This window comes from Gossypium raimondii, chromosome 5 (genome assembly GCF_025698545.1).
Source record: "Gossypium raimondii isolate GPD5lz chromosome 5, ASM2569854v1, whole genome shotgun sequence".
In the NCBI taxonomy this organism is placed as follows: Eukaryota; Viridiplantae; Streptophyta; class Magnoliopsida; order Malvales; family Malvaceae; genus Gossypium; species Gossypium raimondii.
In genome coordinates, this window is record NC_068569.1 from 11,433,926 (window position 1) to 11,453,392 (window position 19,467).

At 29.9% G+C, this 19,467-nt stretch overlaps 3 protein-coding genes across 4 annotated transcripts; 1 reads left to right on the forward strand and 2 right to left on the reverse strand.

Annotated features, from left to right (window-relative positions):
• Window positions 1-6,811: 6,811 nt before the first annotated feature.
• On the forward strand, window positions 6,812-9,066 carry LOC105768746 (uncharacterized). 2 transcript variants are annotated; one of them, XM_052631203.1, is made up of 3 exons: window positions 6,812-7,255; window positions 8,617-8,739; window positions 8,925-9,066. In XM_052631203.1, the coding sequence occupies exons 1-3, from the start codon at window positions 7,174-7,176 to the stop codon at window positions 8,948-8,950; spliced, it is 231 nt and encodes a 76-aa protein (XP_052487163.1). In that variant the 5' UTR covers window positions 6,812-7,173; the 3' UTR covers window positions 8,951-9,066. The 2 variants fall into 2 exon arrangements, with proteins under 2 accessions (XP_052487163.1, XP_012444343.1); XM_012588889.2 differs by having other exon boundaries at window positions 6,815-7,255; window positions 8,617-9,066.
• A 1,178-nt stretch (window positions 9,067-10,244) lies between these two features.
• On the reverse strand, window positions 10,245-11,369 carry LOC105768744 (uncharacterized). The gene has a single exon (XM_012588885.2). The coding sequence runs from the start codon at window positions 11,367-11,369 to the stop codon at window positions 10,245-10,247; it is 1,125 nt and encodes a 374-aa protein (XP_012444339.1).
• Window positions 11,370-13,257: 1,888 nt separating this feature from the next.
• LOC105770410 (putative glucose-6-phosphate 1-epimerase) lies at window positions 13,258-17,526 on the reverse strand. The gene is made up of 8 exons (XM_012591603.2): window positions 17,290-17,526; window positions 16,184-16,258; window positions 15,599-15,655; window positions 15,354-15,514; window positions 14,879-15,019; window positions 14,242-14,344; window positions 14,043-14,142; window positions 13,258-13,802 (listed from the first exon to the last, which is right to left on the reverse strand). The coding sequence occupies exons 1-8, from the start codon at window positions 17,380-17,382 to the stop codon at window positions 13,588-13,590; spliced, it is 945 nt and encodes a 314-aa protein (XP_012447057.1). The 5' UTR covers window positions 17,383-17,526; the 3' UTR covers window positions 13,258-13,587.
• Window positions 17,527-19,467: the final 1,941 nt, after the last annotated feature.

The window sequence follows — 19,467 nt, forward strand, 5'->3', positions numbered from 1 at the left end:
TGGAATTTTAAAAATTGCTACATTTTTATTGTGGTCAGACTGCTTTCACTCATTGTTTTTAAGTTTTAGGTGACATTATTAAATCCAAGAATACTTCCAATAGAAAACAACATTGGTAATTTATGATTTGACTCTGTTTGCAAAACTTGATGTGCACATTATGATGAGTGCTACTCTTTGTCATATCCTTCCATTCATGTTGGCCTTTCAGCTTTGACTTTCATTGGATCAAGTTTTTTCTAATCTACCAATTTGTTTATGAAATATATTTACGTCTTCTATGTGGTTATCAAGATTACTATTCGACCTAATGTTGGTAGTAGTTTTAATTTTTATTAACTGTACCGTAGTTTTATTCTACCTTTCAATTTATCTATCACTTCATTCTTTTTTAAAATAAATTTTAGGATAAATTACAAAAAATAATTATTTTTGTTTGTTTCAAATTACATTTTAGTCATTTATCTTTGAAATGCTATGTTTTAGTCACTTACGTTATCGTTTTGTTACGAAGTAGTCACTTTGCCGTTAAGCTCCATTACCTCCCTGACGGCATTCTTACGTGGTAGTCCAAATGGGTTTTAAATGCTAACTTGGATATCTAACTGGGATAAGAATAACTTTTTCTGTCAAAATAGAAAAGAAAACTAAAAGAAAAAGGAGATGATAGATTTTTTTTTCCAATTTAAGGTGTAATTAATTCAAAATTGTTAATTAATTAAATTTATTTAATTAAAAATCTATTCACGTCCCAATTGGGTATTTAAAATCCATTTGGGCTACCATTAGAGAGGTAATGGAGCTTAACGATAAAATCATCACTTCGTAATAAAACGATAACATAAGTGATTAAAATATGATGTGAAGCAAATAAAAATGACTAAAAAATTTAGTTCGAATTTTGACAAACCTTTCCCTACTTCTAATTGAAAGGAAAATGCTATATACATATAACATAAAATATAATTCAGTATTTAAATTTCCACATTTACAAATTTTCCTACTATTTCTTTAAAAATAAAATGATAACATTGTATGTAAAAAAAAAAAAGAAGAAGAAAGGAAAAACTTTGAAATATATGGTTGTCTTCAATGGTGAGCGATTGCAATTGTACATTCAAAATTTTTTAAGTATGAATTAATCATTTCAAGATTGAAAACATGAACCTCCAAATGAAATCACCTTATAATCATTACAAACAAGAAAACTAATGTCTTGAATTTTATAATAATTTTAGTATACTCTTATTATTTTAATGAATTGCTATTATTCAACTTGTCAATTCAGCTAAACATTTTATTACTAATATAGATATTTATTACTATTATAAATTATATTTTTATAGAATAAATAAATCATATATTAGCTATCTTTAAAAGCTACTTTATTCTAAAAGCACTCCATAACAAAACCTATTCTTCATTCCATTTTTTTTTAATATTATACGTGTATATATATATGTATATGGAAGAAAAAGTGTTGAGATCACTAAGCAAAACCCCCCCAAAAAAGGGGTGAGATGTGATTAGGCACAAAGACGACAATGAAAAATGGGTTTGCAAATTGGTTAGGGTTGCATTAGGTATGAAGAGCCTTCCATACTTTATAAAGTGTTTAAAAGTGACCCACCATTTTTTTTTTCAATTTTATTTTTCCAAGTTGAAGTTGACGAAACCCGCACATTGATTTATACTACATTGCCTTCATTGGTTCCTTAAGTGAAAACGAAGTTCCACTTTTCAATATTGCATTTAATTTACAAGCCAAATTATTGGAAAATTAATTGGTGTGTCTTTATCATTTATTAAGGCAATGGGTACTTTTTACACAAATCAAAACCTATCCTCGTGTGGATTTATGCTTATGATGTCAAATTCGATATTGATTTTTTTTTGAAGAAAAATTCATATTAGATTAAAACATCAAAAACAAAGACAGGGTAAAAATTCAAAATTGAATCTGAACCCCCAAACCTCACACCTATATCCATTGGCTCCAATAGAGCCCATCAAAAGATTATCCGAAATAAGAATGTTTAGAATACAATTAAAAATCTTGCTCGACGTGAAGTAGTCAGCAAGTAACAGAGCCGCCCGAGCAAAGCTATAAGCTGCTCTATTTGCTATCCTACACGTCCCATTGGAAAGACAAAGAAATAAAATACTGTCTTGCTTCGAAACAATTCCGAGCTACTATACCAATGCCAGATTATTGCACACTTCAACAACTTGAGAGCTATCCATTGAAGTTATATATTAGCAATTTAAGGTTCAAATACTAATAATTACCTCCTCCTTTCCTAATTTTATAATATATTAAAAGAATTATAATGAATTAAAGGTTATAGTAAATTAACAATGGACAGTTGATGATATTTTAACCTAAAAGTTGGAAACATAGTTTATGGTATAAGGAATTTTAGTTCCAACTTTTTTTAGTTTATTTATATTTATTATTCATAAGAATAGAAAGAGGCAAAAGAAAATTGGAGAATGTAATTTAAAAAATCATTTTTATGATGTGTGCATGTTCACTCATATGATGCATCATCAATCATTTATTAGGAATTAAATGAAAATTATGCAAATATTAATGACTAAAAAATTATATTGAATTTTATAATTGAACGACTCGCATATTTGCCCCACCATACTAATAAAAAATAACCCCCCCCCCCCCACACACAAAAAACTCATAAAACATCAACTTGGTGCTTACCTACCATCAAGTGTTTTGATTTAGACAATGAAAGATTTGAATTTATGTGGAGCTCCAATACTCTTGATGTTAAATTAGCTTTGGAGGAAATAAATTAAGTCCATAAATATCAATTTGAAATTTAAATTACATAATGTGTAGGTTAATTTTAGATTTATTTTACTCTGTGTTCAAATGTCTTTTACTTATTCAAATTTTTATTAGTATTAGACTATGATATATGTGTGTGAAAAATATAATTATATAATAAATATTTTTAAAAAATTATATAAATAAAATAAAATTTTGATTGTATGGTAAATATTAAATGTTGAAAACTATAAAAAATATAGGATAAAAATACTTTTAAAATAATACAATTTATTTTGTAAAATAAATATATTTTGTTATTAACCAACTGAATTAGTACTTGATTCACTTATGCTACCTACTCAATCAAATACTTCATATATTTTATAGATAATGGCTAACTTATTGTTCAATTGTAAGTTAAAAAGAGATATTTTTCTTAAAATTTGATTAGATTTTGCATAACAAAAATAGTAAAAACAAGAATAAGAATTTATTTTCAACGAATAAATGCATCATAATTAAATTGTTTTTCATGTTAATGGTATCTTCAACTTCAACTATGAAGAATATTTTCTAATATAGCTCAAGAATAAATATAAAATAGAAATCTAATTCGTTAAGGTAAATAATCTCAATCAACTTGCCAAGATGACAATAAATCTTCAAAAAAAAAATCATAAATAAAGAAGCCAAGCCTAGGTGTTATAGTGAAATGTAGGGGTTTATAGTTTAGTTAAAATTTAATTAATTGATTCAACAGATCTAATTTGATTAATCAGTCGGTGGTTGAATTTAGTTCAATCGGAAGTTAGTTAAAAAAATCTAAATTTTTTATTATTGATTAATTGATTAATTCATTCCATACCGCTTTCAAGCAACTTGCTTTTCATTGTTTGGGTTTTTCCATGCTTTGATGATGTTTTCTTTCTCTTTTCCTAAAAAAAAATCCCCCCTATTTTCTATTTACGTTTCGGTTTTATCATTTTTTGTTGGTTAACAAGGGAATGTAGGGTGCATGGTGAGCTTAAATTTCGATTAGCCGAGTAATTTAATTGATAATATTTTAATTCAGTTAATGTATTTTTAAAATTTCAATTCAATTAACATTTAAAAATTTTATATTTCAATTAATAATAAAAACCCTAGTGAAATGCGCGCAGTCTCCAATCATGGATTTACTGATTGGGTAAAAAGTAAAAAAACCTTCGTCAAAAATCAGGTTAGGCACGTTCCATTGCCATATCCGGTTTCTTATTATCTACGTGGCGAACCCCCTTGCCGACACTAACATTATTCTAACCAATATAATATTAAAATAACAAACTTAAATTACGTATTTTTGTCACATACAAATTTTAAAATTTATTTTGCTTTAATAAACTTGTTTTTTATTTTTAAATTTAAAAATTAAAATTATTTCCTCAAACAGAATGGAGCCTTAATTTAATCAACTAAAATATTTCTCCAAAGGTTTTCATTTTTCAGTATTTAAATTTGAGATTTATCATTTGCAAATATAATCAACCTTCTATATAATAATTTTGTTTTTTGCCCAAATTTTACAAGAAATTATTGTTATATACCTATAGAGAGATAATAGCTTACCATAGGATTTATATAATGAATTTCCATCAAAATAAAGAAAGTGAAAATTATGTTCAAAAAGAAGAGAAAAGTAAAAATCAAATCAACAAAATTAAAAAACAGTATAAAATGTGAGTGCATTATTACTTTTATGAATATTTTATTTTACATTATATCACATGACTAATTATAAAGTTCATGAATTTAACAAGTTTAATTAATGAATAAGCTATTAAATTAATTTATTTATCATAAATTATTAAATTCAAGTAATCAATTTGTAAGTTTATGATATTACCAAAAAAAATTGTAAGTTTATGGTGTTTCAAATTTACAATTTATTTTTTAAATATTAAAGATAAGTAGTATATATTAAATTGAAGCAAAGTGAGCTAAGATAGGGATGAATGCAGCTAACATCCATAGAGGTGGTAGTGTTTTCAAGATTTTACATCTATAGTGAAGTGGGGTGGACGATAAGCCAGAACGTGCCAATTGTGAGACGATAATAAATTTAGCAATATCTACCCTAGTCCCGTTTCATTGACATTCTTAATTTTAATTTAATAAAATTAACATATAATAATTAAATAATTCTTAACACATAGTGATTAAACGGATCCTAAATTTGATCATTGAATAAAGCACCTCATTTCTTTAATAGTGATGATTTAGAATATGTGGGCAAGACATATTTTAAAAATAATTATATATTGAAAATAAATGAAAAATTATATAATTTTTCATGAGAATGGAGTAAATTTTATAAGAGGATTAATCATTACAATTCATGGTAGGTATCCCGACTATTTAAAAATAAATTTTATTTAGATTTAGATAAAATTAGTTTTTAAAAAGCAGTTATGTATTATTTGTTAAATACTATTAATTTTTTATACAATATTAAGAGTAAGAGATAAGGTAACATAATTTAAATTTATACCGAACCGGTATTTGATAAGAGCTTTAATCATCTCTCTATACATGTCTATGAATATTAAAATTTTAAATATCCTTTATTTTATTTTATCATTTTAGTTTTTTATCATCTATGAATATTAATCTTTCGGGTTTTATAGTTGTCACTTCTAATAATCCTAAACTCTATCATTAAAAATATAATATGTATTACCACAACACCAATATTTTATTGATTAATCCTAATTTATATATCACACAAATATATTTATTTAACAGCTTCTATATCAAGTTGTTGTTCTCATTCTTCTTACTATTATAACGACCAAATTAGAGTTGGTTTTCTCTTGGATAAATTATATCATTAGTCATTAAATTATGGTTAAAATTTTATTTTAGTCACCTAATTAAAATAAGTTATAATTTGGTCATTGAATTATGTAGAAATTTTTATTTAAGTCACAGTACTATTCAAAAGTTTTTATTTAAGTCATTAGGCTGTTAATTTTTTTAAAAAAATTTCTCCAACAAGCTTCAAGCAACGATTCGACGATCGATATGGTGGATTAGTACCCATAACACTAGTAGAAGAACATATCTTAGATCCAAGTCGATTTGATGGTCAATTTTGGAGATCGGAGAAAAAAACTGTTTGAATTTTGATTCGCAGATTCATGACGTTTAAAATTGCTTCATGAAAAAAAAATTGTAGAAGAGAAAAAGAAAGTGAACTTTTGATTGGTGCATATATTGGAGATAGAGAAAGCCATCTTCATCGATTTTAATAACTTAGTAACTTAAATGAAAACTTTGAATAATTTAAGGATCAAATTATAACTTTTTTAGTTTACCAAAACAAAAGTTTACCCATAGTTTAATGGTTAATGGTGTAATTTACCCTTTTCTTTTATGAAATATAAATGAAAACAATAAATAAGGCATAATGATAAATTAAGCTCTTAACATTTATAATTGTTGTCAATATGACCCCTTTTTTACTTAAATTTCACCATAACTTAAAAAAAAAATCAAATTTGGCATTAACCTTAAAAGAACTGAGTTGTTGTTTTCTTAATGAAAATACAAACTAAAACGTTAAATCTTTAAACATGGCAATCCATGTGTACTTCATGTTACTTTTTTTTAATTTTATTAACTTTTATATTTTTGTGAATTTTGAATTAATTTTTATTTTTGTGAATATTTTCATGGCTTTTAAATTATTTATTAATTTGGCATATAAAATAAAATAGTGTCATGTCGTAAAAGAAGCACATAGATTATCATGCGAGTTGTCATACCAATATTAGTAAAAAACTAAGGTTTTAGTTAGTATTTTTATTAAGATAAAACAATTTGACTCGTTTTGAAAGGATGGTCTAATTAACAAAAATATGTAAATATTAAGGGTTAAATTTATGAATATGGAAATAAATAATTATGTCGCTTAAGGTGATATATTAGTCACGTGTCGGTGGCCATAGTCACTTATATATTGGCGAAAACAGAAAAGCAAAGCCCAAACATCATAAACTGCCATTTATATTAGTTTTGTAATAATTAATTTATTATGGTTATGGTTATGGTTATGGTGGAGGGAGTTACAGCCTACTACTACTGCTTCTACTACCTAAGATAATTAATTATCTGCGCAAAACCAAGCTACCTTTCTTCGTCCTCATCTGTGCAAAGCCTCTGTTTCTAGTTCCGTTCTCTTAATTTGTTTCTTATTGTTTGCTCATTTTCGTTAGTATTAGATCAGAGAGAGAGAGGGTGGAGATCTGGACAGGTCTGGCTGTGGCCGAAATCAAAGAAGAATATTTGAGGGAGGAGGAGAAAACATCGAACAAGATTAAACCGAAACAAATTAGGAAAATTCTATGGATTGGTGGCATAAGATGATCTTCCCTGTTCGAAGACTCTGGTTTGTTGTTTCTTCTCGCGTTAAGGCTCGCAAAAATGGTGCGTTTCTTTCCCTTTCCCTTTCCCTTTCCCTTCACCCCATTCTCTTTCTCAGTTAATGTTCTTTGTTTCCCAGAGGCTTTTATTCTTTCTTTGGAGTTCTCTCTTTTCTTCTTCTTCCTTCTTGTATTACTGAATTTTCAAAATAAAAGAAATTATTCACTAGCCAACAAAAGGTTTTAATGAACTCTTTTATTTTTATTTTCAAATTTCTTAAAATTGTTTTGATGTGTATTATTGTTTCTTTTGAGTCCGAAAAGAGTTCAACTATTCAGGACGAAGAGAAGAGAGGAAAATATCATATGACCTTTTGAATCAAATCTTATCTATGCTTAAGATTGAGTCTATTCGAAATATTGGTAGAAAATATAAATCTGATCATATCCTCATAAAAAAGAGATTTATTTCTCCTAAAATCTATAATTATAGTAAATATAGAACACATCTTGCACCGACAAAATGCTTAAGTTTGAAATTTAATATTTTTGTTAAAGTATTTTCGAATGAAAAAGAACTCATGTTGAAATGGATTATTCCTTGATTGTATTTTAGTTTCAATTCATTTGGAGGAAAAGAAACAGCGGAATTTTAAAATTGAAACAAGGAGAAGAAAACCATGTTAATTTATTCCATAATATTTTTTTCATTTTGGTTTTTCTTATTATTGTTCACATAAAGTTAACTAAGTAACTCCTAGATAACACGAAATGATTCTTTGATTTTCTTTTCAATTTCTAAAGATAATGCAACATGGAAGGCTCTTAGTAAGTATAAGATACTTGTGTCAAACAATAATTATATATGTACTAATTTAATTAGATGCACATAATTATTTAACATATTTTCTTTTTAGATTACTTTTTCAAATGGACTTACATTTGACTCTTTGTGGATGTATAAAATTTACTTATTAACATATAATTTTATATTAGTGATATCATGTGTTGATTAACAACATGTAAAGTTCTTTCAATATTAATTATTTATGTAATTAAACATTTGGTTGAATAATAAGTACGTTTATTTATTTATTTGGAATTCAAAATTTGACGATAAAAACTTAAAAAGGCTTTTATTTACTAAGAAATAGAATGGTTAACTAAGGGCCCCTAGTAATTTACCAAATATCAATATTACTTAATGAGAAAGATTAGGTTAAAGATAATTTAGTTAAATTACAATAATCAAGGAAAGATGATTGATCTATACATAAAAAAAGAAAGTTGATTGAAGATATTTGGTAAAGTAATTACGCATCTTATCTTTTTCCGGAAGCTCGGCTGAGATTGGACGAAAACATTATTTTATTTTCAATCATGACTCAACCAGAATAACTTTTTTTTTTTTTTTTTTTAATGCAGGAGCCGGGTTGTTGAAGCTTCACGATGATGTACAAACATGTGGATACGAAGATGTGCAGGTGATGTGGGAAATGCTGCGAAGATCGGAATCGGAGCTGTTGGCTGCTAACAACAATCCCAAGCGTAAGCACCGCCCAGCTTTCTGGAGAGTTTTCGTTTGGTCTTCTAACCATACTTCATCCTTCTCGCCCAATTATGCCTAACTTCACACCATTTGCATGCATACTTCCTAATAATAATAATAATAATAATAATAATGATAATGATGATAATAATAGTAATAATAATGTGTTCCTACTGTCCTGCAGCATGGACATTTGCGTCTTACGTTTAGAACTGAACTTATAACTCTGACGGCCTACCATACAGTGGCGTGGTACAGAGCTCTGTTGCAACCATGAACAATGTTCAAATTGAAATGGAAATATAAGATGATGTTTTACTCTGTTCCTTTTGGTGGGGGTTCAAAAATTGCTTTCAAATGACACAACTATTATGCATACATGCGTATATACTTATCAACTGCAATCAAATTACAGTACGGTAGTTCAATCGGTGGAGGATAAAGAGACTAATAATAATTAAAATTCCACTAGGAAGGAACAAAAAGTTGTACGTATGTATGCATGGCAATTGAAAATGATTTAAGCAATTACTTGACTCCATAAAATTGTCATCAAATCAAATTACTACGACCAATCAAACCATCACAAACAAGTTAAGATGACTAAAGCGAGAAGAAAGATGGCATAAGAAACCTCTATTTCTCGTGTATTTTTCTCCATTAAACCTTTGGTCCCATACCATACCATATCTTTTATCTCATGTATTCATGCCCCTGTAATAAAACATTAAAACACAGGCAAAGGCAGCTTAACAATCTCCCAAAATATGATAATACCTGTGTAAGAATTGAATGTGAGGAGAAATACCTGATCAGAGAAACTTAAGAGTATGTATTTGTTACTGTAACACTTTATCTAAGCTATGCAAGGGAGTCTTGACTCTTGAGTGCTTAAAGTACCAGCTATTATTACGGTGTAATAGAACTATTCTCCATCAGTTCACAAGAAAAGAAGCCATGGAATACAAAGATACAAAAACGAATAACATCGGAAATGACAGAAAATATGAGGTTATAATAAGTGAATATCACAACAATTCCAGATCAAAGCGATTAAATATGACAGCAGTTCATCGAAGAGTTTCAGAGTAAAAAAGGTAAAATCAGCAAGAATGATAAAGGGAGCATAACTTTTGATATTAAGATTCTAACTGGATTGCTGCAAGTGAATACAGTGGAACTTCACATCATGAAATTTGTCTGCCTACTAAGCTAAGATATTATTCCTGCAAAACTGTAATACAAATTTTCCCTCATAGGCTACTATAGAAAAAACTAGGCGAACCAAAATAATGCTAAAGGTACAACAACAGGGCAATCAATCATGTGTTTGCTTTTCTCCTTATCCCTTTTGATTAGTTGCCAACTAACCACAAGTATCGTGTTTTAGGGGGAATAATCCTAAATGCAGCACCCTGCTCACGAAAACTTATTTCCGCTTCCGGGAACCTTTTGACATTAAGTTACCAAATAAATTACTGACAGACACACAAGTTCCTGAATGTTATTCCTCGGGTGAATGCATGTATATCTTCTCAAGCAGTACTGGCCAGCCTTCTCCAAGCCTCTGTGGGTTCAATTCCATGGCAGCCTTGAAATCCAGCAAAGAAATCAGTTTGTAGTATCTCTGTTCGTCTATAGCTTCCAAATTCCAGCTGCTATTTTGAACCTGATTATGGTGACTCGGTGAGACACCGTTAACAAGATTCCAGTGGGAATGCTGCTTCACTGTATTATTTTTACTCAAACTACATCCATGCCTGGTTCCTACTAGCTCAAAGCTCATCCTTATTAACCTCTTTAAATAGACATCCAGTCCGTTGTTCAAGATATTGGCACAGTCCATTGGCACACCTTCAAGGCCCTCCAGTGCAGCAATTTGTTGCATGCGTTCCCTCAGTGCCTCAGAGTCGAGCAATCCGCCAATAGCATATGACTTGGCATGTCTAGTACTTCTTGCCAAAGTCAAAGCCCTTCGGGTCTCAGAGATACTACTAGAGAATAATGGAATTCCAAGTGGTGCTTGCAATGAACTTCTAGCACACGACTCCTTTCCATCTTCAGCAAACAATACTTCACTTTGACCTCTGCCATCTTCAGAAACAAAACCATTGGCTGATCCCTTTACCTCAGAGTTAGGAAGCAGAACATCTCTTCCATTATCTGCTTTTCCTGAAACTTCTTGATGATGCTGCACCAGCTTCTTTGTACCATGAGAAGCCAGATACTGATTTTCAGATACAATAATGTCATTAGTTATTGTTGATTCATGAGAAGCAGAATCCACCTTGGCAGTAAGCCTAATGGATGCTCCAGATCTAGCTTTCCAAGGTGTCAATAGAACATCCCCAATTTGCTGACCGTCATGGATAGTCACAGGCGGTGGAGGAACTTTCGCGTTACAAGCATTTTTCAAAATTGAACGGATTAGGAGATTGTGTAGTCTAACATTCTCTTTCCCGAGAACATGAAAGCAAACCTTATTGAACTCAACCTTGCTTAGCTTCAAGTTCAACAATTTATTCAAATAATGGTAGTACTGTTTCGATCTCTCAGGCCCCAGTCTCTTTATTAACTGAGCTTTCAACTCAAGAAGATTGATCCGCGAGTGCTGATTTGGCGGTTGCATTGTTCACCGCTAAAAATCCATAACCTAATTATTTGACCAAAAAATGCAGATACACACTTCCTTTAACCCCAAAAACTTCAATTAAATTAGAGCTTCTTTGCTCCATTTCAAAAAACCCCCTTTCCATAACCCCACTAAAGATGTTCCACTAACTCCAGAAAGACCCATGGACACCATTACAAAACGCATCTTTGCAACCCAACAGCAAAGCTCTCATAAAGTTCAAACATTTAAACTCGTCCCTCCAAATTCAATCAACAAAATTCAAATAAAAACCCAGAGGAATGAAAAAGAAAGAAAGCCAAATTTGAACCATATCAACCCAGAAAAAACCTTCTTTATATTCATTCAGAGATAAATTTGACCAAAAAATCCACGAAAATAAGCTCAACCCACTTCATGAACATCTCCTCTTTATTCAATAAATAGAAGCTAAAAGAAAAATACCGCCTCGAAAAGCAAAGTGCTGCTAAGCGGATCAACGAATGTTAAGAATATAAGTTCAATGCCAACTTTCAACAATAAGCTTGAATTTCATGGGGGAAATTGAATACAACAGAGAGCAAAGGAAACATGAGATTCCAGAAAGAGAGAATTTCGAAAAGAAACTTTACTGTTGCTCTGACCTGATTGGAGCTCGAGAAAGTGGAAGAAAATTTCCGCGGATAAAGAAAAACAAAAGACCGTTCTGCTATCTTTCCTTCGAACTCGAGCTTCCTTCTCCTTATATCTTCACTTCCTATTCTCTCATCAAAGAACTTTTTGTAGCATTTTCAACACACTTTCGTCTGATTTTCTCTTCCAGAGATCTTTGATGGATTTTGGGTTTGAAATCAAAGAGTTCTTCAGCTTACCCTCTTTGATCCATTATTTTTCTACGATTTCCTTTCTGGTTTTTTTATCCTTTTCGCGTATATTGTATTGGGCTAATATAATATTTAATACCTGATATTGACTTCAATGTTAATTTGGTACCTAAATTTGTTCCCAATTTGGCACTTAAATTTGATTTCAATGTTTAATTTGGTACCTAAATTTTTCCAATCTGATACTTAACATTTTTTGTCCCAATTAAATGCATGAGTTCAACATCAATGCTCAATTTAACATCTAAACTTTTTTCTATTCCAATTAAATACTTACATTTTTTACAAGAGCATGAATATCAAATATCGATCGAATTTGAGTATCAAATTGAATATTAAACAAGTTGCAAATGATATATTAATATATTGTAAATAAATGTTACAATGTAGGAGCTCCAAAAACAATTTCCGCTTTGTGTTGAAGTTGAGGGAATAATGGAGTGGTTCACTCTCAGAGAGTGAATATGATAAAATATGTGATTTCCGATATAGCAGATAATTTTGGAATATTATAATGACTTAATATTTAATGCATTAATTTAATAAATTAAATTAAATTATTTGTTTATTTAATTTATTTATATTAAAAATTTTAAGATTCAAATAGATAATCGAATCAAATACAATCAATTTGATCAATTAAAAATAAAAAATATATATTAAAACCCAATTTAACTTTCCTGCTCAATTAATCCAGATCAACCCATCCGATTCAAATAATCTAGATTTACTCTAATTTAATCCATTTTAATTTTTTTTACTTTTGTCAAATTCAGTTCTTAAAACTTTTACATTTTGTTTACAAATAGTGGATTTAATTTGTATAGTCTCTTCTAGATTTTTTGATAAATGTGGTAAAAAATAAACGTGACGTTGTCACCTGCTACTTAATTAAATTTCACTTGTCACCTGCTACTTATTTAAATTTCACTGAAAGTGGACCAAATCAAATAATAACCTATTTTATAAAAAAAAAAAAAATCAAAGCCGGATGCCAAACAAAGAAAAATTATATACACCACTGAAACGAAACTCTATGATCTCTGAAATTGAAGCAAAGGATTTTATTACAAAACTGGAAAACTCTAATAAAACGATTATACAAGTCTCGGGAAAATTCTACTATATATTAATAGGAAAATGGATTTCAAAATGTAATGAAAGAATATTTCCTTAAACAAAAAACAAAATCATGGACGGTTAATCAGAACACCGAAAGAACCTGAAATGCTTTGCACTAAAATGCTTTGCTTGCTCTTACTGTGAAGCCAGTTGGAGGTGAGGCCTAATTGGCAACCGGATTGCCAGTCTTTTAAGCTGTACAAAGAGATGACCAAGAAAAAGCCAGACTTTCAGTTACTACGGAATATTCTTCGAGGGTCAAGTTGTCCGCTACAGTAACTGGAAGGAACAGCTGAAATCTCCAGCCTTCCTTTCCACTCTTCACCAGGTTTCAAAATGATGGGATTCTCTACACAAGCAGCTGTGACACATAGCATGTGTTTATATTCATCATCACCGAAATCAGCCATCGCCTTTGCTTTCTTATCCCAGGGGTTCCACACGACTGAAAAGAAAAAAAAAAGGAAATACAGGAATTAAAAAACTGTAATCAACACATCTAACCATGATTTACATCCTTATCCAATCATCTAAAAGAAAGCATATGATTAAACCTATCTTCGTCATATTTAGTCGTTCTAAATACAGTCGGTTGATCTATAGTTGTTAACTTCCAAGGTGAGAATGGACCAACAACAAAATATCCATAGCACGCATAATTAATGTATAGAGACAATGAACTCACCAGCATCTGGAAGTCCATCCTTTCTCAACACAAAAGTCCGCTTCCTTTCATGGTCCAGGATGGCAATTTTTGTTGGTGTACTGAGATATACTTTGTCAACCTTTTTCATTAAGGATAACAGTAATAAAACAATAAACACAAAGTAGAATTAAAAAGACCAGGAAAATGGATAAGCCTGCTTATGAAAATCAACACTAACTTCTGACTCGAATGTTAATGCGTCCCCTTGTTCAGTGAACCGCTCTCTATTCTTCAGGTTATCCAAATAATCCAGTGTCTCTAGTCCTTCTACTCGCACTTCACTAAATAAAATAGAAAAAAAATTACAAAGAGCATGAATGAGTAGGCCCTTGCAATTTATCATACAACAATGTCTAGAAACAAAGCTTTTTTTCATTCTATCTGTAATACAAACGTGTTATTAAAACAACTTTATTAACATTTCAAGATAAAGTCATCATCTTTTGCAAGAGTATCTAGAACACCTATGCAAAATAGTAAAGCAAATATATTTAGCTACAATGTAGAAGACTGTAGCCTGCATGATTATAAATCATACGTGTAAGTAAACTACTCATGTTCAGTGACTAATAACTTTGATCTCATATTTATTCTCCTGCTCTTGACAGTCCCACTAGAACTATAGGGTGATTTCATCAAGGAATGTTCAGAGATTGCATCTCACACTGCTTTCAAGACTTAAGGAAAAGAGAGCCAGCATAGTTAAATAAAGAAAATAACTGCAACAAGTAAAATTAAAAATGCATAATACCATATTTACATGCGAAGGTTCTCATAACTAAAAACCACAAGATGGCAAGAAAAATATATTGAACCTGATATCAGTGACTGAAAAATAGGTGTGATAGGCAAATGTAAATGTAAACGACTTTCCATCAGTGTTGGTATTCCGAATGCGGGATGTCAACATCAAATCACCACCAGGACCCAAAGCTACCCTTAATCGACACTCATACCTGCACAAGATAGCATATCCCTTAATTTAAACAATGGAACTTCAGAATCAATCTCACATGCATGCCAAAATGTACACATTAAATAAACAGGACAAGTAACATAGCAAATGAAATCAGTTAATCCATAAATCTATATACAGACCAGTACTAGAGCACATTAAGATTGACTTCAAAAACAGTGTACAACCGAATCCCATAAACAATAATGTTTTATGGGAAGAACAAACTATATTCCATGCCACTTTAACAGTTTTGCTTAAACTAAAGCACTGAAATTAAAATGCCAATTTAGGAACATAATTAAATAGATCAAACTTCTTATTGAGATATGCACCTGTGAGGCCAGATTTTCACTTCTTCTTCAGAGTGCCTGAGGATTAAGTCAACGAAGGCCCTGTGAGAAGTATTTGCTGGAAATGGTGGGGGATCACGATCAACACTCCAAAGACGATTCCTTGCAAATCCATGTTGCTCAAGAGAACCAATAGTCCCGAACTGCAGACCGCAAACATTTGAGTTGGAAGAAAAGTATACATAATAATTGCAAAAACACAGAGACAAAAGAATTGAAGCACATACTTGAGGAAAACAGATCTGTATACCTCCACGAATAGCATTAGGGGGCTTAAATGTAGCCTGCAGAAAGCACACATATTCATTGAAAAGGCAATCATATTGCTAGTTTTCTTCCAAAATAAAAATCAATATACATGGATCATTTCAATTAGAAAGTTTTTGTACTTTAAGAAAATCAAGAAACCTTGTTTATATCTAAAGGTAAGTAAAACTGACAGTTCTTTTGACATTTCCCTCCCAAAACAAACTCATTTTTCAGAAGTGCTTTTTAAGCACTAACCTCTGTACCAAATACCATCAAGTGTTGATCAAACATGAAACACCAACTAAATAACTATAACCTGCGAGAATTAACCAACACACTGCAAAATTATGAGACCCTACAAGCATATGGTTGACTAAATGGGATAAAAAGATAACAGGATTACAAGTGACCAATGTGGTAAAAGTTATCCCATGAACTATTGCATGCACATTCTGGGACTATCTCTGCTGAAGATAATTAATAAAATGTGGAAAAGGTAACTTTAATTCTTTTAAGTCCGTAAGCTAAACATCTTCTTACAAGAATAATTCTAAAACAGATACCTTACTACTAAGGAAAAGCAACTGTTCCCTGAATTCATTCTTCCAAGAAGTGACTTGGCCTCCATCCAAATAGACCTGTTTAAGAGGAAAAAAGGAAAATGAAGACAGAATTTGTGTTGTCTAAGAGTGTATTAAGTTTTTCAGGAAGACTACCTAAGCAGCAATCACAACTTTCTCTGTTGATACGATAGGATTTCAAGAAACACTGATTCCACTTTTAAGCATGGTTAATATAAGGAAAAAATCAACAGACTGAAGATATTCAAACAAAAGAATTAATTTTCAGAAATAATTAACATCAGAAGAAAGAGAGTGAGATAAAGATTCTCATGGCTTTAAGGACACAGAAATGGATTATTATCTATACTAGTATACTACGGTGGAGGAAATCAAAGACTTCTCTAGTGAACTCAATTTATCATCATGCGTCCATTTAACTAAATATGTTAACATAATAAATCAAGATCAACTTTATTATTTATCATCCAATAGGATGTTGTAAGCATATCAACTCACACGCTTTAAACTTCCCTATAGGTGTATAGAAATAGTAATAATGAGCATTAATCGGCACCCTCAAGATTGGTTTCTCAAGAATCTTTCGGTTCATACATTTCACCTTTCTCTTGACATCTTCTTTTGTCTTTTTATAAACACACTCGGTGCCATTCACGACTACAAAGAATGAACTATTCTTCATTTTAAATTCAATGCAAACGCAACGCATCTTCAGGAGATTCATAGAACACACTCGGTCCCATTCACGAGTACGACAAAAGAACGAATTATTCTTAATATAAATTCAATGCAAACGCAACGCATCATCATCAGATATATTAAGCAAAAAACCCGACCGTTACAAGACTAAAAATCATCACAGTTTCATTATACAAACAATTAACAATCACAATATCTAAATCGATGAACACAATAATCAAATGCATAACACGCAAAACTCTGAAAAGAAAAGAAAAAGAACATTTTAACAAAGTTCTGAAGATTTCTAACAAAAAAAGTAACAAGAATAACTCCGGCTCCGAAAACAGAGACAAGAATGACGAGATAAGAAAACGCAAACGAAAGATCGGAGGAAAGAGAGGGGAAACCTCAGCAGAGGAACCACGTATCTCCCTTAAGATGACTTTGTCGAGGCCATTAACGCCTTTACAGTGCTCGACATACACATTCTCTGAAGCCATCTAATGAAATTCTTCAATTTCTGGAAAGAGAACAGAGGGGGGAAAAAATCATATAAAGGAGAGAAGGAAAGAGAATGAGAAGAGGAGTATTTCGGAGGATGTTTGTTCGGAGGGGGTCTACTTAATTAAGGAAATATCAGATAATTTATTTTTATTTCGTAAGCTTCTTTCTTTCTTTTCCTTTTAGTAAGTTTATTTTATTTCGGTTTTCATTTGATGGGATGGAACGTAACAATAACGTGTGTTTACGGCGCTCCATTATTATCCTTTTAAAAAACGACGGCATCCCACATTAACCATATTATTATCGATGAAGCCTCTAATTTGATTTTTTACTGAAAAAAATAATTTTTATATATTTTGAAATGTGTAAATTAATTCTTTAGTGAAATCTTAAATTTATGTTGCAAATTATTTTTTCAGATAAACCATAAAATGGTCGTCCAATATATCTTTCGTTTTATTATGATCATCCAACTATTAATATTTTCGATTTAATTACTAAATTTTTGAAATTAAATATTTTATTCGAGTTAATGTACATTTTTTATTGGTCTAGTAATACAATTAGCCCTCTAATGTTTATATATTAAATCAATTTGATCATAAATATAAAAATTTAACAAATTTAGCCCTTAATGTTTGCAAAATTTGTCATTTTAGTTCTATTTCTAAAAATTTAATAAATTTGACCTCAATATTTACAAAATATATCAATTTAGTCATAACTCTATTTTTTAAAAATATTTAAAAAAATATTTTAGTTCTTTATAACTCATTGACTAACTCATGTAAGATAATAAAATAATAAAAGAGTACACTATTTCAAGTCATTTGCATCAATTTCTTTTACTATAATTTGTGCTTCACATTAGACCAAACCAATTGATTTGGACTCTATCCGAAATAATTGATTGCATTACCACCCGAAAAAGTTACTATTTTAATGCATTTTATTTTCTTTTGGATATTTTTTTTGCATTTTATCTCAACCTTTTAAAGTCATTTTGCAAGTGACTTGAAGGATGATACTTTTTTCCTTATTTAATAAAAAACCAACATCAGTTCAAAGGGACTAAAATAATTGATTTTAAAAGTTTAGTTCCTAAATAAAAAAAATTATTAGTTGTGTGACAAAATAGAACGGAAGACATAGTTAATTAACCATTTTATTGTTTACCCATAAAAATAATTTCAGCATAAATATAGCGTTCCCGTATCATTTAACAAATAAAATTTAAGGAATAGACTAATTTATACATTTCAAAATACATAAAATTAATTTACTCATTTTTAATAAAAAGCGAAATGCAATTCATTTTCTCTTATACTTTTACCATGAAAATACTATATTTAAAACCACCTATTCTACTCCAAAATAATATTAAAAAATCACCCCATTTTAAGGTGAACTAACTTTTAAAATGAATTTGGTAAAGTTTTAGATGATTCTAATAAATTTTTATATGATTTTAGCAATATTTTTGGAGGTAGAATTAAATTGTTTATTTTATGATAATAAAATATAATTTTATCATTTTAACAACTTATATCTTTATAATTTTAAAGGGTTAAATCAAATTTTTATTATTTTGGGAGAACAAAATACAATTTTATCACTACTAATTTAAAATTTTATAAATTATAAAAGTTTAAATTAAAATTTTATCATTTAAGGAATTATAACCACGGGTCTCTACTACACTCTGCCATTAAACTGAGAGACTCTTTTTTAAGAGGTTGTGATTCCAATTTTCAAAAAAAAAAAAAGTGAAAAGAAGAACTATATACCATCATCGATCAAATATGGTATACACAATTTATACATAATCATAATCTAGCATGAATTTTTTGTTGCAAATCGTGATGATGCATTTAAGAATCATTACATTTTTGTCATATATGGTAAATGAACGTAAAATTTATTTTGAAACTAAAATAATAATAAATTAAGGGAAAAAAGTGAAAACTACAGAGCAAAATGAGGGAAACTAAGGCAGATAAATTTAAAACATATGAACCCAAAAAATTTTATTTTACAATATTTTAAACTTGTTTCTCGTTCAAATATTTTAGACATAAACA